The sequence below is a fragment of the Takifugu flavidus genome, chromosome 12 (assembly GCF_003711565.1).
Source record: "Takifugu flavidus isolate HTHZ2018 chromosome 12, ASM371156v2, whole genome shotgun sequence".
NCBI lineage: Eukaryota > Metazoa > Chordata > Actinopteri > Tetraodontiformes > Tetraodontidae > Takifugu > Takifugu flavidus.
In genome coordinates, this window is record NC_079531.1 from 2985707 (window position 1) to 3007101 (window position 21395).

A 21395-nucleotide genomic window follows, 5' to 3' on the forward strand; every position below is an offset into this window, starting at 1 on the left:
CCATAGAAAAGAGGAAAACATGAAGCTCCGACAGTGTCAGAGCAATGATCTACTGCAGCTTGATGCTGTTTCTTGGGTTCTTGCGTACAGCTGGTGATGCCTTTTTCTCCTCTGGAGAATTGTAAACATTGTGTTTATTTTATGCATGGGGAGTGTTCGCTCTGGCAGTCAAACGGACTGACCAAAAGAGCCACTTTCTAGAATAAACTTTGTTGGGGATAACATGAGGTATATTTCACTCTTGCTTTTTGTTTAGGAGTAAACATGTAAGAGGTGAACAACAAAGAAAGAAAGCTACATGAGTAAATATCATTATTGATGTGGTTCTACTGGCAAAATAAAATATTGTCCCAGCCTTCATCTGCTGTCATCTAGACGTGGTTTCTATTCACATGGAATATCTGTAGATTAAAAGTCTGGAAGCCACTTGGATCAACGGCTGCTTTATATTCCAAGCAGACACCATGACCTATTAGGTAATCCTGGGGATTTTGAAGGAAATGGGCAGTTAGTCTGCGTTTGCCTAGCAGAGAAAAAGCTTTGTAAATGATGATGAGTTGGCTCTTTATCCACTTTCATCCTACTCATTGTAGACCTTTCTGTGGTCTAATACAACACTAAGCCTGGGAGTGGGACAGCACAGCTAGCGTCTTATAACCTTGTAGAGTTTAGGCGAAGAAAGAGATGGAAAGATTTCAGTGTATCTTTTAAGATTATTGAATCCCCAGTGGTCTTAAGTCACAAACTCATTTTGTTGGAGCTTTGGAACAGTGCAACCAATGGGAAAACAGTTAGCCATTATACTGTTACAAGCCATAAAAGTATGCCTGAGGTTTTATGTCCTTTAATATGTGCATTTCCATGCTATTTTTGCCCTTTTCTCACCCAGAGGAAAGTTTGTTTACACAGTCTGTTAGTGCAAATGGTAATGGCCATCAAGAGGGTGGGAGTATTTCTCACCATGGACTCCTTTGGCCAAAGATAATGAGGATTTGCCTGCAGGCTGCGATTGCATCTTTATCATGTTAAAGCTCTTTCCTTTCCTTCTAATCAACAGTTGTCTCAGTCAATTTGCGTCTGACTTTTCAGGCCAGATTGCATGGATTCTTACATCCATATATGAAAAAGCTATGAGCATGATATTTAATGGAAATACATCTTAGAATTTCTCTGAAATGGTTGTACTGATAATATTTTTCCATCTCTGCCAGATGACTTTTTTTTAACTGCCCATATTGCAAACTTAGGTGACTTTATAAAGAGAAGAAGAGGCAAAGCCAGGAATAAGTCTGCTTAGGCCAACACAATCCATGTCTTTTCTTTGTAATGGACTTATTAGATTTGTATTGTCAAAAAGGATTGCTCCTCATGAGGTGCAGGAATTTCTTTTCAGCTGCCATCAGACAAGTTATTGGAGCGTGGCCGTCTTTCCTTTACAATAAGTCTTGGATTCCTCTTTTCTTCACTCCTGTTGCCTTTTCGAATTACTACCTTCTCTTCTTATGTCATCGCAACTCCAACCCCCTTTCCTTTCTGCCTGTTTCCCTCACGTTCTTTTTTGTCTTTTTCTATGTCCCTGTCTCCCACAGAGATTTGTGCAGCCGACTGTGGTGGTCATGGCGTTTGTGTATCGGGCAGCTGCCGCTGTGATGACGGCTGGATGGGCTCTGGGTGTGACCAGAGGGCGTGTCACCCGCGCTGCAATGAACACGGCACTTGCAAGGATGGAAAATGTGAATGCAGTCCGGGTTGGAACGGAGAGCACTGCACTATTGGTAGGATGGGAAGAGGGGTTGTATGGTATGGGACTTTGGGTATGTATGTCTCTTTGGAGGGACTTAAGGGTCAACACAAATGTAGCCGGGCTGTCTGCTTGTGCGTTTTGTGTGTATGTGTGTGTGCGTGCGTGTGTGTGTTTGTGAGTGGGTGAGTGTGAAGTGCTGGGTGTGAGGGGAAGGTTTGACTCAGAAAAGAGAGGCAAAAGCATGCTTAATTGAATTTGTGCAACTCAGTAAAGCATGAACAGGTTTACTCAAGGATCGGAGGCTTGCCTTCATGCATTTTAATGTGGGAATGTGCTAAGGTGTCTTTTCATTTTAGCCATCCTTTTCCTCATCTCTTTCTTTGCCCCCTTTTCACTCATTATTAATTTCCAATGCTGATTTGCAAGTCATTGTGAGCAGGTCAAACATCACCATTAGCAGTTAATCTATAAACGCAGGATTTTTAAACCTGGAATAAATATGACATACTTCCAGCTCATCCTAAATCAACTCCTCCTCTGCCCTTCATTTAAAGTACGACTTAGAGTTGTTGAAAGTTGTGTATGTTGTAAAATATTCAAGTTACTCTATATTGTTCTATGGAAAAATCGCTTATCACAAAGAAGCAAGCCCAACAACGATCTCCCTCCACAGCAATTCACTGATTAGATTTTTGAAAATCACACTTTTCTGATTTACTTTACTGATTGACTTCTTCAGTAAATACAGCTTGAATACACCTAAATTCAAAAGGATGACAATTGTCTCTCTCCTGTATACTGTAACTTCCACAGTAGCCAGCTGAGGTCTGAGCATTGGACATAATTATTTTGCTGTTGCCCTTCATGACCTTTCTATAAATGCCATGTTGCTGTGCTAACGACCTTGACAGATATTCCTCAGTGAGATCGATTAAAAAGTCAAGGTTTTCCACATTAAATCAGTTATTATTGGGAGGTTGGAGCAGCCTCAACCACAAATAGCTGGAACAAGTACTGGTGCCACTGATGACCTCCCTGTCCGTACATAGGTGTGAAGAATAAAAACACTTTTGTTGGAACATTGCTCCTCAACCCTTCTATAAGAGATTAAACTGTACTACAAACCCTTGTATCTGTGTATCAATCACATAACTTTTGAAATCGCCCCCTGAGGGAAAAGACCGATATTTGATGTTGTTGCTCCATATCACGTTTACCAGCATTCTTAATCTTTTTTATTGATGTCTTTTATCCTCCTCTGTTTCATATCAGCCACGCTGTTTTTCATTGCAGCCCCCCCATAACTGTTTTGTTGGTTTGCTTGTAATGCACGCTTTTCCTCACACGTTTCCATTTTTTTCCCTTCCGTGATGCAAACTAACACTTTGCTGTCTTGTCATGAAAGTGACACTGTTCAAACCTCCCTTATATGTCCTGTCTTTTATCTCCTAAGCTCACTATCTGGATAAGGTAGTGAAAGGTATGGCATTCCTCCTTCCTTCTATATTTCCCTCCTTTTGTAACACCACCAGCATCAACAAATCATTCATGCACCCCATGTTTCTGCCCTACATGGACATTTTGCAAAAAAATTCCTGGTTTCTCCAACCCCTCATTCTAAAAGGGCCTCATCTCCCATCAACCATTTTTTTTACATTTTGTCACACAGTAATATCCACTTAGCACTTTCACACCTGGTGATTCGTTTGTGTGGCGTTGGTGTCTGGAAAGAGCATTGCTGGGAAACGGGATTCATAACCTGTGTCATGCGTTTATAATGAGCGTGCAGTTGTGAGCGGGGTCTAATAGCTGCTTAGGCCACATGCTCGCTAATTAACAGAAAGCATGGTCTGGTTGGTGTGTGTCCCCCCGAGTATGGGGTGAAGGCTCTGTAAAGCCACTGGTGCTGCTTGTACTAAACTTTTTCATTCTCACTGTGTGCTGTGATACCAGGCGGTCCTTAGCTGGTCCATCAAGGCACCGCAGTAACAACACAACCAGTGGCAAACCTGGGTGTCTGATATCTTGAGATGGTTTCCTCTCAATGTGTCTGCGGGGATGAAATTGAGTCATGTGATTTATTTTTTATTTTTAACATGCCCCACCGTATTAGGGTGCAGCTCGTGTGTGTTTATTTCTCTGACAAAACCTGCGTTTGTTCAGAACACAGCGAAGATTGATTGGCATTCACAACAATGCCCTTAACATCCCTGAGCAGTGGTTATCACAAGACTTCCATACTGGGAGGTTTTCCAGATGGGTGTCACCGCTGAGGGTGCTGTTTGGCACTACGCTGAAATCTTTTGAGTAATCATTCTGGTGCAGACGATGTCTGCCCTCCTGTGGCCAGACTGCCTTTGGTGGCAGTGCCTCTGACCTCCCCTCTCATTCCTCTGACCTAAATCCAGCTGAGCATCCTTTTGACATTATATATTGATGCATATGCAGCAGATTAGGTGATCCCCTAAGACTCCCTCGGCTGCCTCATCAGGCCTGTCCAGCTGTTACTGAGTGGATACATGCGTGTGGAGCCATACACACTGTTTTTGCATTATTTTTTTTATTTTTTTTTAACTGTCAGTAGGATAATGATTTTGGATCAAATTTGAGTGTTCATTTTCTTATGAACGTTTTTCAACCAGGTTAATTAATTTGTTCAGATCAGTGTGTCATTGTTATTAATTTAATGTTATATAATAATAAGTAATAAGAAAATACAACAGCAACTGGGGAAGATATACTGTCATTAATGCTCAACAATAGTACAATAAGCACATGAAATGTGCAATTTACATAAATAAGCATTCTTAGACTATTTTTTCCCCTTGCATACTTATTTGATTCTGTTAGAAATAACCTATTTCTTCCTTAAACTACCATTTTGTCCGTCTTTACTCTCTGTCTTCCTTTGCCTGTTTCCTCCCACCTCTACTCATCTTGTAGCCTCGTCTCCTTAGTCGATAAAATGGGTCACCTTAACATCCGTTCTATCAAGACACCTCAGCAACATAACCGGTGACAGACCCGGGTGTTTGATATCTTGAGATGGTGCCCTCTGAGTGTGACTCAGGGAGGGGGTAGGCATCATAAGATAAATGCCCTCGAAAAAATGGGCAAGATAAGCTCCTGATGTTTGGTCCTTTGAATATCTACCGAGAGAACGCGTCACAGGAATGCTTCACCTGTCATTCTGCTTCCCATAGGGCCAAATTCTTGGGACTGTGGTTAGTTGTTAGCAAGCACAGTCTTCCATGGCATATCATACTTTACATCGCACTGCAGCAGTAACCTTATTGAAAAATAACAATCTGTAGAGTAAATAATATTATACATCCTTTCTGTTTATTAATGCAGTTTTTCTGTTTTTGTTTTGTTAGTTTGTGCAGTTTAATCTAGACACTAGCAATGCTGCAGTCATGTTTGAAATTCACATTAAAACAGAATTAGAAGTGGAGCTAGCAGCAAACTGACCTCATTAAATACACCAGGCCAGTCTGCTATAATAATAAATGAATATTGATTTACAGGATCCCTCTTATCTTATTACACCACAAATGGATATTTGAGGCTCCAAAAAGGTGTATCAATGTAATCAACTTCAGCAGAAGCTCATTATAGCCACAATTGTCCATTTAAAGTCTTTAAATCAATTACATTTGCTGTTATCACACAACTGCAATAAATGTAATTAAAAAACTAGACACTATTATTTGTTTCATGTCAATGTTCTCCTTATTCTGTTCCAATTGGACAGCGATGATTGTGTCTGTAACTTATGAAACATTCAGTAATATCCTTGTCTTTTTGCTATTTTGTCACACAGAAGGCTGTCCTGGTTTGTGCAATGGAAATGGTAGGTGCACTCTGGGTAACAATGGTTGGTACTGTGTATGCCAGCTGGGCTGGAGGGGCGCTGGCTGTGACACGTCTATGGAAACTGCCTGCGGTGATGTCAAGGACAACGACGGAGGTAAAAATCACCAACATCACACTGAACAAGCGTCTGTAGGAACACTTAATCAGTCACGACAATAGTATTAGGAGCACTGAATTTTCAGAATATGCTAGGCTTTTGTGCTTTGCCCTATCTCAAGTACACTGGTGCATTTGAGAAAGATAAATGACTCAGAGACTGTTGCTAGAACAACAGATTGTATTTTTTTATCGGAGAACAGTGTGGCTGGCATGAGTTCCTGGCCATGCATTGTCCTCAGGAGTATGTCTCTGTCCTCTACGTAGCCTCGGGCAGAGCCAGCCACACACTAAGGCAGCTAAGAGGCTGCACCACTCCTTGGGGGAGGGGGCAAGTGAAAAGCGTGACTTTTTATTCAACCAAAATGGAATCCAGGATGGAGATATACCCTTCCAAATTGTATTCATGCAGCGGTTGTTTGTCTGTGCATCACAGTGCAGAGACTATAGGACTCTGACTGGTAAAGATAGACGCTGCTGGGGATTTGACTGACTCCTGGCAGCAGAGTTTATTTTTGTCACACATATGAGAAGTTGGGCCCCTGAAAGCAAAGGGTAGAGCAGATCCAATGACCCACCTCAATAAAATAAAGAGCATTGTGCGGCATCTCCTTTTATTTCATCTAGATTAGAAATAGAAAAACCAGGAGCGGCGCTTGTGGTGTTGAAGTGTATTTCAGGATGAATCACGTGTAGCGGGGATGTGCTCAGGCTGTAAAGCAACAGTCAGAATGAATAATGTCTCAATGAGTCAAGCTTATACAGTGTGTTTGGCATCCTCTTCGCTTGTTTGACCTTGTCAGATGGCCTCGTGGACTGCATGGATCCAGACTGCTGTCTTCAGGCAACTTGTCACACCACCTCCCTGTGCGTGGGCTCCCCAGACCCCCTGGACATCATCCAGGAGACACAGCTGTCCTCCACTCAGAGCAAACTACAGACTTTCTACGAACGAGTGCGTTTCCTGGTGGGCAGGGACAGCACCCACGTCATCCCCGGCGTCAACCCCTTTGATGGAAAGTGAGTCGTTTGTACATGGTGCATTGTTCATGTTTGTTGGTTCCATCCTTTCTTATTGCACCTATTCACAGCCACACGGTATTCCACAGACAGGAGGGGGACTAACCCAAAGAACATTCACCAACATCTTATATTCATGCCTGTTTCTCCGATTCATCTGTGGCCCTTTCCCAAAGACACAGCTCATGACACACAAACTGCGGAATCTCGGGTGGTTTCGTAACAGGGAGGATGACAGTCAAAGTCCCAAAAGATTTTCCTTCCTCTTGTTTCCTTTTTCACTTTCTCTTTTCATCTTTAATCACTTGTGAGGGTTTGTCTCCGTATTTGCATCCTACTTACTTTCATATCCTCCTCATCCAGGCTAACTATCCTCTCGGGGTTTAGACAGCAGTCGTCACAAAAAAGGAATGTAGAACAAACTAAGTTAGAACATGTTCAAGACACAGTTCTGTCTCAGTTAATGCATTTTTATATGTTTTAAACAATCAATTCCAACTTCACCGCGTGTTGTTTGAGCCTTCATTGCTTCCTGTTTTATTTTTATCTATTAGCATTTTTTTTTTAAAAAAAGGAAAAATCAGTTTAAAGGTATCAGGGAGAATTATTTCCAGTAGAAGATATTACTGTGCAGTTTGCCACTGTAATATTAATTAGTTATATTTATTAATTTGGGCAGATGCTAACGGGATGTGAGAAACAAGGACCAATTTATTCAGGTTGTTCATCATCTGAGGAATTACTTGTTATTAACGTGTCGTAGCAGTGTAGGTCGCTGCGTCAGAAAAGCACTTTTTGTGACATTTTGCATTGCTGACATTTTTCTGTCGTTCAGGAGCCACTTAACATTTTGCAGTTCTTGACTGGACATCAGCAGCTGAGTAATAATCTTGTCTCTCTCACAAGAAGGTGGAAGCATAAATAAGTAAAATCAAGAATTCAGACAGCTGCCGGATCGTGGGCCCTGCCTTACCTAAAAATATCAGTGACAATCTATTATTCATGCTTAGTATTCGTTCCCCACCCACCGACAGATATGAGCAGTTATGACAGGGTTCTGGGCTTCACGTCAACCTTGTGTGTCTTCCTGATATCCCTCCTCTGGACACTTGATCACCGCTTTATTGATCCAATAACCGCTTCCTCATGCTGATAGACATGTTAGCTTGCTATTTCTAATGTTTCGCACCGCAAAAAGCTGCAAAGGTGCCACTAAATGAAGCATCTAGCGCTGCATGAAACGTGATAATTGACAATTATCCATGCGAGCCGTCTCTTATTTTATCAGATTTTTCTCTGTAAACTTATACAGTTTTTTTATTTGAAATCATAGAGCACAGGGTCCTGTACCTAGTATTTGAAATGCTAGAAACGATATTTTTTATTCAAATTTACTCAGTATGGTGGAACAAAGTGATGACTTTGTGAATTCTCTCGGATTTGGAGAATCTCATATGGAAGGGAGGTTTCTGAAGGAAATACATTTATTTCCACTGCTCCTTTTCGGCTGTATTTGATGTCAATATTTAAATAATTTGTCTTGACGGCAAGGGATCTTCACCCCATGTGGTTCCCAGTGGCAGGAAGGAGATAGTTCCACTTTCACAGCTCCATCAGAAGAAAGTGTGAATGATTGCCCCTTCAAACAAACCTCTAGAATAAACTGTGGGCATGAACGATTAATCTCATGCAGCCATGCCACCGCTGGCTTAACTGTAACACTAATTCTGTGTAAATGCATTCTGATAAATCTGTCAGGGATCCAAAAACTATATCTCCTCGCATGTTTACTGGGTAGTGTTGGATAGCCAAGGTCTTCTGAAGGGGACTGGCCCTAATTAACATAAAACTGGGTTCCTAGGGACCAGGGTAGTGTAGGTGAATGATCTTGCCTCTGGTAAGGACATGTTGAGGGCGACTGCTAACATACCAGTGTTAATTGTTTCTCGTTTGTGGCAGTGTTTAATACCCAATTGTATTAGAAAATAGCCACGACCTAATGAAGAAGTTGCAGCAAGGAGCCGGCCAGTGCTAAAGACGAGGACTTGATGTGGAAGATGGGATAAAACATGGTCTAAATGTCAGCTCACTCAGATGAGGGATGAATTTGAATGATTCCCCACTTTTGGTTGCAAGGACTGGTGATCAGATCTAATTAATGTATATTCTGGAGACCTGATGTCAGCTTGGAAATCTACCTGCGTCTTAAAAACCACCCAAGCGAGTCTTGCGATTGGCAGCCCCATTATTTTGCTCTCTTGTGTCCTGTAATGGAAAAGATAAACCCTCTTTTTTAATTAGAGCAAAAGCAAAATTAAGCTTCCTTATCTCATTATCCCCCCATTCTTAATAGAAAACCCCCTGAGACGCCGTAGGAAGATGGGTCGTTCAGTTATGGCTTCTGCTTAGTTGTGTACAGTATTTTATATCAACATTTTGCTGCATTACAGAAAGAAAGGAGTCCATATTGAGACATTTATCTGTCTGTCCATAAAGAAAATGTTTAATGTCCCTTTGTTGCTCTTCCTTCACCCTTTGCAGCCATGCCTGTGTCATTCGTGGACAAGTCGTAACCTCGGATGGAACGCCGCTGGTCGGAGTCAACATCAGTTTCATCAACAGCCCATCCTACGGTTACACGATCACAAGGCAGGATGGCAGGTGAGAAAATCTGACTAACACCATGGGGCTGCCATGGAAACGCCAGTCACTGCTATGACCTTAAAGTGGAATAGGTCTCACCCTTTAGAAGAAATGAATTCGTTAATAAAAAAGGAGCAAAAAATGAGACTCCCCAGTGCAAACTGTGGTACCAGTGGTTTGCCGGGTTCGTGCTTGGTTTGGTCCAGTTTAGGAGCTCTTGGCTTAGATCCCAGAGACTCAAACAAAGCCCTTCTGTTACTCACATAAGTTATGCTTCAGCAGCAGCAGGGAGGAGGGAATCAAATGCAACAGTTTAAAGCAGCTCACTGGGGCTTTGAAATATAGTTCAGATGAATATTATTAATTTGACACTTTTGAAAATCAAGTAGACGTTTAAGTCTGAGCTGCAGAAATGCTATTTGCCTCTAGTTTGTTTCCTCTGTTGCTCCAAACTAATGATCCATTTTGTGCAATCCGTGAGATGAAATATAATTATTTCTTTGAAGCCAGTGCACTAAGTGTGTTGAACGACAAAAAAATTGCCATTATTATCCTCAATTCCACACAATTTCTCTCCTGGTAGTGACATAGAAATTAGTATTCAGTATAGAAATAAAATCGAATCCAGTCTGGGTTTGGATTTTTGGGAGCTTCTTTAACCTGCACTGTTGTTTTTCCTTAATGAAGATCCCGTGTACAGGAGCTGCATTTGTCAAGAGTTTTTATTCTAATCCTGCTGCATTCCGAGTCTTACGGCTATGAGTACGTCTGAGTGTGTTTGGATTACAGTAAAAGAACCTTTGGAGCAACATGCACAGTAGTGAGTGGGTGTTTGTGACTGCTGCATAATGTGGGAGAATATAAATACCCCCAAGTAAAAGAGTGATATTTACACAAGAACTGCAAGATTTCCTCCATCTGCATAAATGAAGAGATCCGGAAGCTTTTGGCAGTGCAAGCTGACACCAAATTAGTCCACTCTGAATAATAGCAGAGGTTTCTCTTTTCCTTTCCAACTTTTGATCAAAACATATATAGTATTTTAACTATATTTGCATATGTTAAAGGAGCTTATTAGTGAGGATATGGCAGTTGTCCTTCAAACAGTACAGTTTCTCAGAGAATTTCTGATGAAAAAGAGACACCAAAGAGCCGCCTTGACTAATGTTTTTTTTTCTGGAATCTGTTTTTGAAGTGTCAGTTCCCAGCCGCTTCCTTAGTTGTTAGACCTTGTGACAAACCAATAAGTTAAATGTAGTTGCTAAGCGCCACGCCCCCCCTTCATGATCCTGTCTTTTCATCCCAGCTTTTTAACCTGGAATCAGGGATGAAGGAACTCATTCCACCCGTATTCTATCCGCATGGCCGGTGTTATCGGTGGTTCACAAATTTAACAACACTGTTCTCAAGTTGAACGGATGGATGACGTAGAGATGGGTGATATGCATGAAGCATAATTACACGTGATAACAAATTCTAAGAAATACTTATACACAGCTCCATAGTTTAATATATGGCAATATCTTTAGTCCCCGCTTTAAACTAGTTTTTTAAAAGACCTGTCATTTCCACCTCATCGTCATCACCTTCCTCATTTATTTTATGTGCTCTAGCTCTTCACCACCTTTCTCGTTTAATCTCACATTGCCTTTAAGCCTTTTCCGCTACACTGGCTTTAAGCCTTTTCCACTGCACTGGTTGTCCTCATCTAGAGTATATCCTTTTTGAATTTGCACATGTACCATTTGTGTTGTGCATCACTCACAGAAAGTTCTACTCCCATCTTCACCTTCCTGTAGAAATGAAACCATTCCTCCACATCATTTGTGTGTTTGGCTGCTTAAACATGAAACCAGTCTCTGGCCATTTTAATAATTGGTAACATAATGAGAATTTATTGTAGAAGTGTTCCAGTGACTCAACTTGTTTTGTCTAAGTGAAGTTTGTTTAGTAAAGTGAAGGAGGAATATTTAATACCACGCTCATAAATTAGTAGTTTGAGCACTGAGAATATTTAAATATTTAAAGTCTGCAGTCACGTATAAGCTGGTCTGTCCTTGACATCAAGCAGAGTTCAGTTCATTGTCAGTAATACATTAGCTAGAAAAGGTTTGCGTGTCATTTGTATGAGGCTTATTGAGTTCATTGGCAGGCTAAACTCTTTGAGCTTGATGCATCTTCTGCGGGTATAAACACGAGAGGCTGTTGTAGCTAGCTTAATAAGTTTTGTCACATGGCTTAAGGCTGTTGTCATGATTGATCACAACCCGTGAATCCCCTCATCGATTGGCTGCTCTGGCCATGACTATCTGTCTGGAAACAGTTTGAGCATGCATAGCCTGAACCTTCCAGGTGTCAGGCAGACTGAGTGGCTGCAGCTGTCCCACTACTGATGGACCCCAGCACCACAAGTGTACCACTATCACAGATCCAATACTCTTCAGTGCTGCTGGACCCACTCGCTTTCCCAAAACCCACACATTAAACTTTTTATCCCTGAAGCCGACTGCAACCTTGGAGTTTTTCACTCTACTTAGTTTTGATTTAAATGGTTCCTAGTGTTCTCTTTCATACCTGGAACACCCTGCAGATATGAAGCTTTAACAAATCCACACAGGCCTTTTCTTTTCTCGGATAAGTTGGTTTTATTATCATCTTTAGATTATTATCAAGTTAATCTGATTTTAAATTACTTTTCTGAACACGTCAGTTTGGCTTCCAATGAGGGTGTCTTTGGAAATTATGACCTGGCAGAACCAGATTCAGGGTGTGCTGCTGTCACCTTGGAACAGATGATGAAAATGCCAGTTATGCTGTTTACTGAGACACTCGGGCGACCACCTCTTAAACGCATGTGGATGGGGTCGTATTCCAAGGGGTTTAGACTGATGATTCACTGGATGCTCTTAATGGAGGGAGGCAAACGCCTGCTTTATGAAGGACAAATGATAGATGTGTATAAAACTATGGACACAAAAAGAGTTCATTACAAGTGTGTAGAACTGAAATAATTATGTCTACTATTTACAACTGGAAAATACAGATTATTCTAATTATTTTTATTTAATGATTATGTGCATCTGATATTGTGATCATCTTGAAACTTGCTGTTTCTAGAAATTGTTGACTTAACTAAACACCTCTTTCTATATTTTTGTATTTTGATCAGGTATTTCCAACTCCGTTGTGCATTAACGGAATGGGCCAAGTTGTGCATATTATAATAAACGTATTTTGTTTGCAGAAGCTAAATAAAAAATCAGGTTTTCTTGCCAGATGGCTGGCTGATTAATGTTTATTCCAATTTGTAATTGTGGGATCAAACTTAAATAGTTTCGTAACTTCCTGGATGGAAATGTTTAAGGCATGCTGCGCAATGTCTCTGCAGACCAGGACGGAGCCCAGTGGACTAAATTTGGAATATTTATAAAGATATTTATTGGCTTCCCAGCCCACTGACAGCTTTGGCAGTTTCATCATTCATCATCACACCATACCTGGCTGCCAAAAAGAGACAACTAAAACTTTTTCAGGCACTTGATGAGGGGAATAACAACTGTAAATCAGTGGTGCTCTTACCTGTTTCCTTCTGCCCTAAACTGGTCTGATTCACTGCTGTACAGTAGCGACCATTAGCCCCAACTTTAATATATGCCACAGAAATGCTGAAACTGTTGAGTGTTTATTTTCAGCCTCATCTTCTTAAATAAAGAAAATAAAAACAATTGAATCTGCCACCATCATACCTCATTGCAATAAGTAAGATACTTGTCCTATTTTGAATTTTTCCTCCAAATATGAGATTAAAAGCGTCACCAATGCTGATTTTTCATGGTTATTGTTGATTTTTTTTCTTCTTCTCTGGTGTTGTCAGCGCCCTGCATTACCTTCTGCATTTCTCTGTTCCAGCTTTGACTTGGTGACCAATGGGGGCATAGCAGTGGCCCTGCACTTTGAGCGCGCACCATTCATCACTCAAGAGCACACTCTCTGGTTGCCGTGGGGACGATTTTTTGTCATGGATACCATCGTCATGCGGCATGAGGAGAATGATATTCCCAGCTGTGATCTCAGCAGCTTTAGCAGGCCCAGTCCTTTGGTGTCCCCAGCTCCTCTCACTACATTTGCTGGGTCTTGCTCTGAGAGACGCTCCGTTGTTCCAGAGATCCAGGTGATTAACATTCCTCTTTTCATTGCACTGCAGGTTGTGATCTGTATGGCTCTACTCCAAATGATTTATGCAACATACCTTAGAGATTCTCTGGCAACTAGCTATCACGCACACGTGTAACAGTAACAAGGTTGTGGCAGCACCGGGATGTTATCACTCCAGCGTAATTGGTGGGTGCAAACTTGGGTAATTTACAATGTGCAATGGGCTGTTTCACTGCAGAGCAACAATTATTACCCTGCACAGTCAACAGTCAGGATGCTTTTACTTTCCTGGCTTTTTTGTCTCCCTGGTTGAGCGTGTAAAGATTCATGTTCATGACTGCATGTCTTAAATGTGTCTGTGCTCAGTGGCTGTAAGTCAGGTCTACATACCAAGAAGGACTTTGTCCTCTTTGCTTTGCATTATAGTGCTTCTTGTCTTTACACTCCCTTGAGCATTTTGAGAACTTTATATCATTGGTATAAAAAGGTTATGTTATGTATTAACCAGACATGACATAGTGTGAATAATACTGATGATAACAGCAACGATGATGTTTTTTTTTTTTTTACATTTTGAAAAGTACTGCAGCACAGAGGTACTTTTCAAAATGAATGTCTGAATGACAAACTAGAATTGAGGGTGAGTGAGGCCAATCCCTCATTCACAATATTATTAGAGCTTATGGATTTATTCTCTGTGGAAATCATCAAAATTAACAGAGTTCCCTCTGGATAAACACTTTTTATTATCACTCCATTTATTAACTCACAGAAGGACACCTATTGATGTCAGCGTTACACAGAGTGCAGAAAAGAATGCAATCCTAAATTAGTTATTGAAGGTCGGCATAAATAATAAAAAAAAACATTCTTTACTGAATACTCTCTATAGTAAAGTCTCTAAAAAATACCACTAAAGTGTTTTGCCAATGTTAAACTTTTCTTTTTTCTTTTTTAGTCCCTACAGGAGGAAGTTCCAATCCCAGGAAGTGATATCAAGTTCAGCTATTTAAGCAGCAGGACTGCAGGTTATAAGTCGGTACTCAGAGTGACTCTTACTCACTCTACAATCCCTTTCAACTTGATGAAGGTTCACCTCATGGTGGCTGTGGAGGGCAGGCTATTCCGAAAGTGGTTTCCTGCAGCCCCAAACCTCTCATATGATTTTGTGTGGGACAAAGCAGATGTTTACAGCCAGAAGGTGTATGGCTTGTCTGAGGCTTTTGGTAAGCAGTGACCCTTGGACCAGTAGGGTGCATGATTTTGCTTTATACATTTACGGTTCACTAATTATTGCTTTGTATGTGTAATCTCTTTCCTTAGTTTCTGTTGGTTTTGAATATGAGTCATGTCCAGACTTTATTTTATGGGAGAAGAGGACTGCTGTGTTACAGGGCTATGAAACCACCGCCTCCAAACTTGGAGGGTGGACTGTAGACAAGCACCATGCATTAAATATCCAGAGTGGTGAGTCAACTTTTCAGCCTTTATTGTTTTCATATCTGCTTGTTATGGCTCATTCATTAAATTACCAGCCCAGGAGCTAATTTCAGCTCAAAACTAACATGTCCGTCCAACTTTAGGTGATGGTTTAAGCGTGACTTGACTTGTCATCTCTGCACGGTGCACGCTGCAGCCTTTAATTCAGCACTGCCATGAGTCTCAGATAAATTTGATGTTTTTTTTTATTGCCGTTAGAGGAGAGGGACAATTTTCTCATTGATTGGAAATTACATATGAAAGACTGAAGTGAGAATGAGGAGAATAAGAAAACGGGAACAAACTTCAAGCAATAGCTACCAGTGATTGAGATGTGCACGAAAGAACTCCCATTACTATATTTGATCACGGTGAACTTATTCAGGTTGGATATTCCATCTGCAGGAGACCTGCTATGTGATCTCAGATCTCAGCATGTCTCCTGCCCGTTCTTCAGCTCCAGCTGGCCCTTTGGAACCTCTTTGTCTTGTTCATGCTCTGCATTTTTAGGATCATCTCTAATTTAATTGCCATCAGTCTGTTGCTCCCAGCAGCAGCAGCTCATAAGATTAAATCACGTCCCAGGAAGGGGATGCTTGGCTGATCTTTTCTGATAGACCAAATGTTATGTTGCTCAAACAACTCAGGTCACTAAGTACCAGCAGAAGCAGAAAAAACTTTACCAGATGTGCAGATGCTGAATATCAAATATGATTATATTGATTGGACACCAGAACCATGTTTCATTTACATATTTCCCAAGTGAAGTTTGGCTCTAATGGAGACAAACTGTGAATATGTGCTTCTGCATACCTGAATTCTTGCAAATCATTGTTTCTTAAAGGCCTGTTCTTCTTTTTTGTTTGTTTCATACATTAAACGGGCAGTGATACAATGGCACAATACGCTTTATGATAAGGGTAAATATTGTCGTGACCCATGAATGCCAGGAAGTTTTTGGCTGTCATTCAGGTGTGAGCTGGAGCCTCTTTCCATCTGCTTAATGCCCGTGTCCACCTAATATTTATTTACGGAAGAAATGTGCAAGCTGAGTGTGAGAGCCAACATGAAGCAATGATGTGCTGAGAGAAGCAAAATGCTGCACTGTGCTACACATTTAATTTCGCTACATCTGACTCCATGCAACAGTTACATTTATTTTAAAACAAACAAACAAACAAGGCACCTAATTGACACCTAGCTGTCGCGTGCAGGATCCAGTTTATCTGCTCTCAGTTCATTTCAGTCAGTCATGATTAAATCTCAAGGTAGACTATTATTTTTATTTTTTTGTGGCCAGGAACAAGGACACATTGATTTTTGTCCTATGAACACGGTAAAGTCTCCTTCCTGGAAGCAATTGGGAAAAAGATGATGTCTCTTAAAAATATGACATGAACAATAGGGCTACACAAGGCATTGTAAACCTTGAGCACATGAGCACATATAGTAATAAAATACAGTGAACACCTCTTTACACTTCTTTACACTCCTGTGCAGAGTCATTTTCACCTGCATTTTTGCAAATATAATGGATGGTTTTAAGGAGAAAAGCGAATTAACAAGACTTGTTCAGCTGGTCAGCACAATGGGTGTGATGGTGGGTCCATGGTGGACTGTGGATCCTTGGAGGGCCACATGCTAGTCAGATGTACCTAAACCGCTATTGGGTGCAGGGGTGAGCTCTTCACACCCTTTGTCAGAGCATATCTTGGTTTCAAGGATCCTGGGATCCTTTTCATACAGGACACTGCCCCTCTGACTGGAGCAAAATTTCATTTTTGTCAATTAAATGACAACTAATGCCAAATAAGTGTAAGAATGTGTTAGCTGTTGCTTGGTGAGGGAGGCCTTGATGCTATTGTTTGCTAGACCTGAATCCTCTGGGACATCACGTATTGTTGCAGCCACTTCTGCCGTGTTTCACCACAGACGGTCGAGGAGCCAAGTACGAATCGGATCCATGATTTGGGTTTCCACTCATCTTTCTGGGATGTTTGAGTACCGTATATACTCTTTGGAGAAACAGTTCGGGCTTCAAGGGCAGACTTTAGGCTGTACACAAAGGCTGGACCTTTCTTCAATATTTCTCCTCTAATGATTTCTATATTGTAGTGATTATTAATTACACCTGATCTGCTTAAGCAGTTGTTATCATATGTCACTTCAGTACTCATTTCTTTTCCTTCTTTAGGTATTCTTCATATGGGCAACGGCGAGAACGTCTTTATCTCCCAGCAGCCTCCTGTAATCGGCAGTGTGATGGGAAATGGACGCAGACGCAGCATCTCCTGCCCCAGCTGTAATGGTCTTGCTGATGGAAACAAGCTGCTGGCCCCAGTGGCATTGGCCTGCGGGTCTGATGGCAGTTTATATGTGGGAGACTTCAACTATGTGAGGAGGATTTTCACCACAGGGAATGTCACAAGTGTCCTGGAGCTCAGGTAACTCGAGAGTAACCCCCATTCACTCAGGACCTTGAGCTCAGATGGGCCTGCTCCTAGATTAGAACCCATTGAGGTCAAATGAAATAGACAAAAATGCCTTAAAGGCCCAGGAATGATGGTTCTGTCTCTCTCATCCACCTGTATCAGCTGGACTTTGGCTGTGATATGGGTTTTATGGGATAGAATTTATTGGTAACACAAACTATTAGGGACAACATTATATAGGCCAAGGCATGGTTTATGTTTCAATAGATTTTAGACGAACATTGTTTCACTTCTTTCTTAAACTCTATTCACTAACAACTAACATTTCCTCCTTATCTTTCTTTCAATTTCTGCTGCTTTTGGCAAATTTTGACAGAAATAAAGACTTCAGGCATAGGTAAGAATTACAGCATTTGTTTGAATCTATATAGAAAGTGTGTGTTGAATACACTCCATGTTGAAGTGATTATTTCAGCCCGTTTCAAACATACAATTGTAAGCAGCTTATTATTGCTCTGTGTCTGAAGATAATAGCTGGATAATTCTCTCTCTCTTTTTTTAACCCAGCGGTTTAGGGATTCATTAACACGCCCCTTGTCTATTGTAATGTTGGAGAATTTTTGAGAGTGTTGCTACTTCTTTGCTGCACTATGTCAGGATTGATAATGCAGATCAAATTTCATCATCATCAGCTGAATGTCCTAGAATTACTGTGGGTAATGTGGGTGTGGGTCTAAGATCGTGCGTTTGAGAGTATCTCTTATTATTCCAGTTGTGGGTTAGCATTATACAAATTTCAGAGTGTGATAATAAGTCTGATTTTTTGCCACACTGGTAAAAACCGGTACTGATGCTGTTGTACCTTTTCAATGACCACACAGAGAGTCAATAGATTTGATTTATAAAATTTAGAAAAAATGTTATTACCGAATTTGAAAGGTAAAAAACCTTGGAAAATAGCAGTGAAAAATGTTGGTTTGGTTTATTGACTAATAAGAAGCCAAGTAATGGATATTAATGTTTAAAAAGCTCAGCGTTGTCCTTCTTTTTGGTCCTGACTACAGATGATTTGGTGCAGTACTAAAGAAAATTGAAAACACTGTCCTATTGTTCTCAATACATTTACAATGGGCGGCTTTATCCAGGAATCCCAGCATGTGTCTGTCAGATATGCCTGCTGCTTCCATTTACTGTATGTGTAAACGTGCAGCACGACAGGGAGGTGGCTGATATCACCGTAGTGTTCACTGAACCCAGACAAAAGGATGCTCCATCCGTGCTCCCTACATTGCCGTAACAGCATGCAGCAAAATCCAATTATCTTCGACAAAAAAAGATGTTGTCATTGAATATAGATGGAGCGTGTGGCCATAGCTCAAGGTCAAGGAATATCGTCTGCTAGTTTCAAACACTGTAGGGCGCCCCCACTGGTACATGCACGTGGGAGCTGATAAGCTTTCAGATTGCATTGAATGCAAAGTGAAACTGAGTTATCAAGGCTTGAAAATAATCTGTTCTAAGACAGACAGTTTCTGCTGTAGACCATCGTGTCGCTCGATTGATCAGCCGCCTGCTGATTGTAACAAGTGTATCTGAGAGTTCTTGTGGCGGCAACTCATAATTAATTTACTGAACATTCATTTATATTTATATTCTAAACAGTGTCAAAGATCCAGCGTACTTCTTACTGACTGCTTTAGAAAAAAGAAAAGCCTTGGACTGCCAAGAGCCTTAAGGTCACTTGAACATTGGTCTTTATCTCCTTTGAATGACAACCTTCTGACAGGTCTTTTCAAAAGGTTTATCAGCCCTGGCAGGAGTGCACAGAGTCAGGCTGACTGGAGCTAAACTGGAAGCACGTTCCTGCTGGAGTCAATGCTAAAAGCTGTAGATTCTCAATAAAAACAAAAGAAAAGCTGCAACAAAAATTGAGCTTGGTTGCTGGATTTGGTCCATTTTATTGCCAGTCGTAACAGATTTTGCACCTCCGTGTTTGTGATGACCTGTTGGCACCAGTGGAGGATACCAGTAGATTCTGTCTGTGATGCCACATCAGGATTGGTTATATTTGGCTTTGGCATGTTGCTGTTAATTTGTATTTCTTTTCAAATCAAACTCTCCGAAGGGAGCAGGTAAAACAAATATGCTTCTTTTATTTCTTTACTTGAACCCGAGCTGCTGTGGATTCACATTGATGTTTTGTTCTCTTGTTTTTAGATCCAATGCACCAGTAGACACTGGTTTTATTTGTTTTCCTAACCTTGTCTCCCACATTATTACTAAATGGCTGCCTCTCAGCACTTCTTGTCTCCATGGTTTCTGGCTTTAATTAATATATAAAATGCTATTCATCCGCTGCTGTGTTTCATAATGGTGAACACATTATGAGACAAACAGGTGTTCTATTCTTCCACTGGGCTTCCACAAAGGTAACAGGAGGCTCAGTCCTTTATGTGAGTGTTCTGTTGAGCCTGAGGCCTCAAAAATAAAATATTAAGATTCTTTTTCTGTGATAACTAAAGATTTATATATTGAGCACACACTTTGAAGTATTTTTTTTTCTTTTAAATGTACAATTAACTAGGTGTAGTTGTTATTTTTAGATATTTGCCCCATGCTGTTGCCTTCTTAGCCGCCAACACTGTTCTGCAGACATGCAGTCAGGCAAATGACATTTCTATTTTCTTTTGACAGGGGGGATTTCTAACTAAGCTGACTATATTGTAGGGCCTCTAAGCTCCATTATGTCATGTTTAATCTCATTCTTTCTTTTCAGTTTTAATCTCATTTAATGTTTTATTTTTCTGTGTCCTTGGTTTAAATTAATTTTACCCAATTGACTCTCTAAATGGCTTTTAAATCCATTTTAATTGCATTACATAATGTTTCTTATTGAAAGCTCTCTTGCTTCAGCAGCTTTATTGACTTAAGCGTCTTCCTCTCTTCTTCTTCTCTCAGCAACAGCCCTGCTCATAAGTATTACCTCGCCACCAATCCCGTAACAGGCGCCGTGTATCTTTCGGACACCAGCAGCAGGAAGGTGTTCAGGGTGAAATCACTGAATATGGTGAAAGATGCAGCCAAGAATCTGGAGTTGGTGGCTGGGACTGGTGACCAGTGTCTCCCATATGATGACACTCGCTGCGGTGATGGAGGAAAGGCCACCGAGGCCACTCTCACTAACCCCAGAGGTACTGCATGGATTTCACATCAGAGGGCAAAACAGTGTGGTATATATCAAGGAAACCAGGGCTCGTAGCTGATATTTAAGCTATGGTTCAAAATCATCGAGAGATGATTGGCTGTCCATACGACACAAACCGGTGGGAGTGAAAAATCTCATTATACTGTATGAATTGAAATTGAGCCAGTAAGTATGATCTCTATATGCTGTCACCCAGTTTCACTGCAGCTTTTGTTGAATGAATTCCTTATCAACTCAGCGAGTAAAGTGGTGAGTCTGCAGTCAAAGTCTACGTGTCCCAGTGCGCTCCCCAACAAATTGCATTCATCTTTCATTTTCCAATCGTTTCTGCTGCTGTGAGGATTCACTAAAGCTTGGCATGACAAGTGACATGCTGCTCTTAGTTATCTTGGTGGAATTGTTTATAGAGTTATGGCTATAACTGCAATATGCAGGGCAATATTAATGTACACAACATTTGTCTTCCTCTTTTAATAAAAAGAGCCGTTGCGTGGAAATGACAGCACAGTTGTCACTTCTGCAAAAACACACCATTATATGTTGATTTTAAAGGTGCATGTTTGTCTTTACTAATGTTTGGTGTAAACAGCACAAATATCAAAAGTTATATTTTCAATATGAAATAACCACCAACATGATTTCAACTCTATTAAAATCTGCTACCTTGGCCCCATTTGGGGAAGGAAAATTTAAATGCAGCCCTAATATGAACATTTTTAGTCCAGACAAGTCAAATGTGTGATGA

The 21395-nt window shown here is 40.8% G+C and overlaps 1 protein-coding gene across 14 annotated transcripts in view; it reads left to right on the forward strand.

Annotated features, from left to right (window-relative positions):
- tenm4 (teneurin transmembrane protein 4) overlaps positions 1 to 21395 on the forward strand; it is a 97223-nt gene that overhangs the window by 56589 nt on the left and 19239 nt on the right. For 7 of the 14 annotated variants that reach the window (XM_057049256.1, XM_057049262.1, XM_057049261.1 and 4 more), the window contains 11 exons: positions 1590 to 1775; positions 3198 to 3224; positions 5568 to 5714; positions 6520 to 6736; positions 9278 to 9397; positions 13289 to 13550; positions 14493 to 14760; positions 14858 to 15001; positions 17208 to 17457; positions 17822 to 17842; positions 20404 to 20636. In XM_057049256.1, the coding sequence (XP_056905236.1) occupies positions 1590 to 1775; positions 3198 to 3224; positions 5568 to 5714; positions 6520 to 6736; positions 9278 to 9397; positions 13289 to 13550; positions 14493 to 14760; positions 14858 to 15001; positions 17208 to 17457; positions 17822 to 17842; positions 20404 to 20636 (1875 nt within the window). The remainder of the gene's footprint in view (positions 1 to 1589; positions 1776 to 3197; positions 3225 to 5567; positions 5715 to 6519; positions 6737 to 9277; positions 9398 to 13288; positions 13551 to 14492; positions 14761 to 14857; positions 15002 to 17207; positions 17458 to 17821; positions 17843 to 20403; positions 20637 to 21395) is intronic. The other 7 variants (XM_057049260.1, XM_057049263.1, XM_057049270.1 and 4 more) reach the window with 3 other exon arrangements.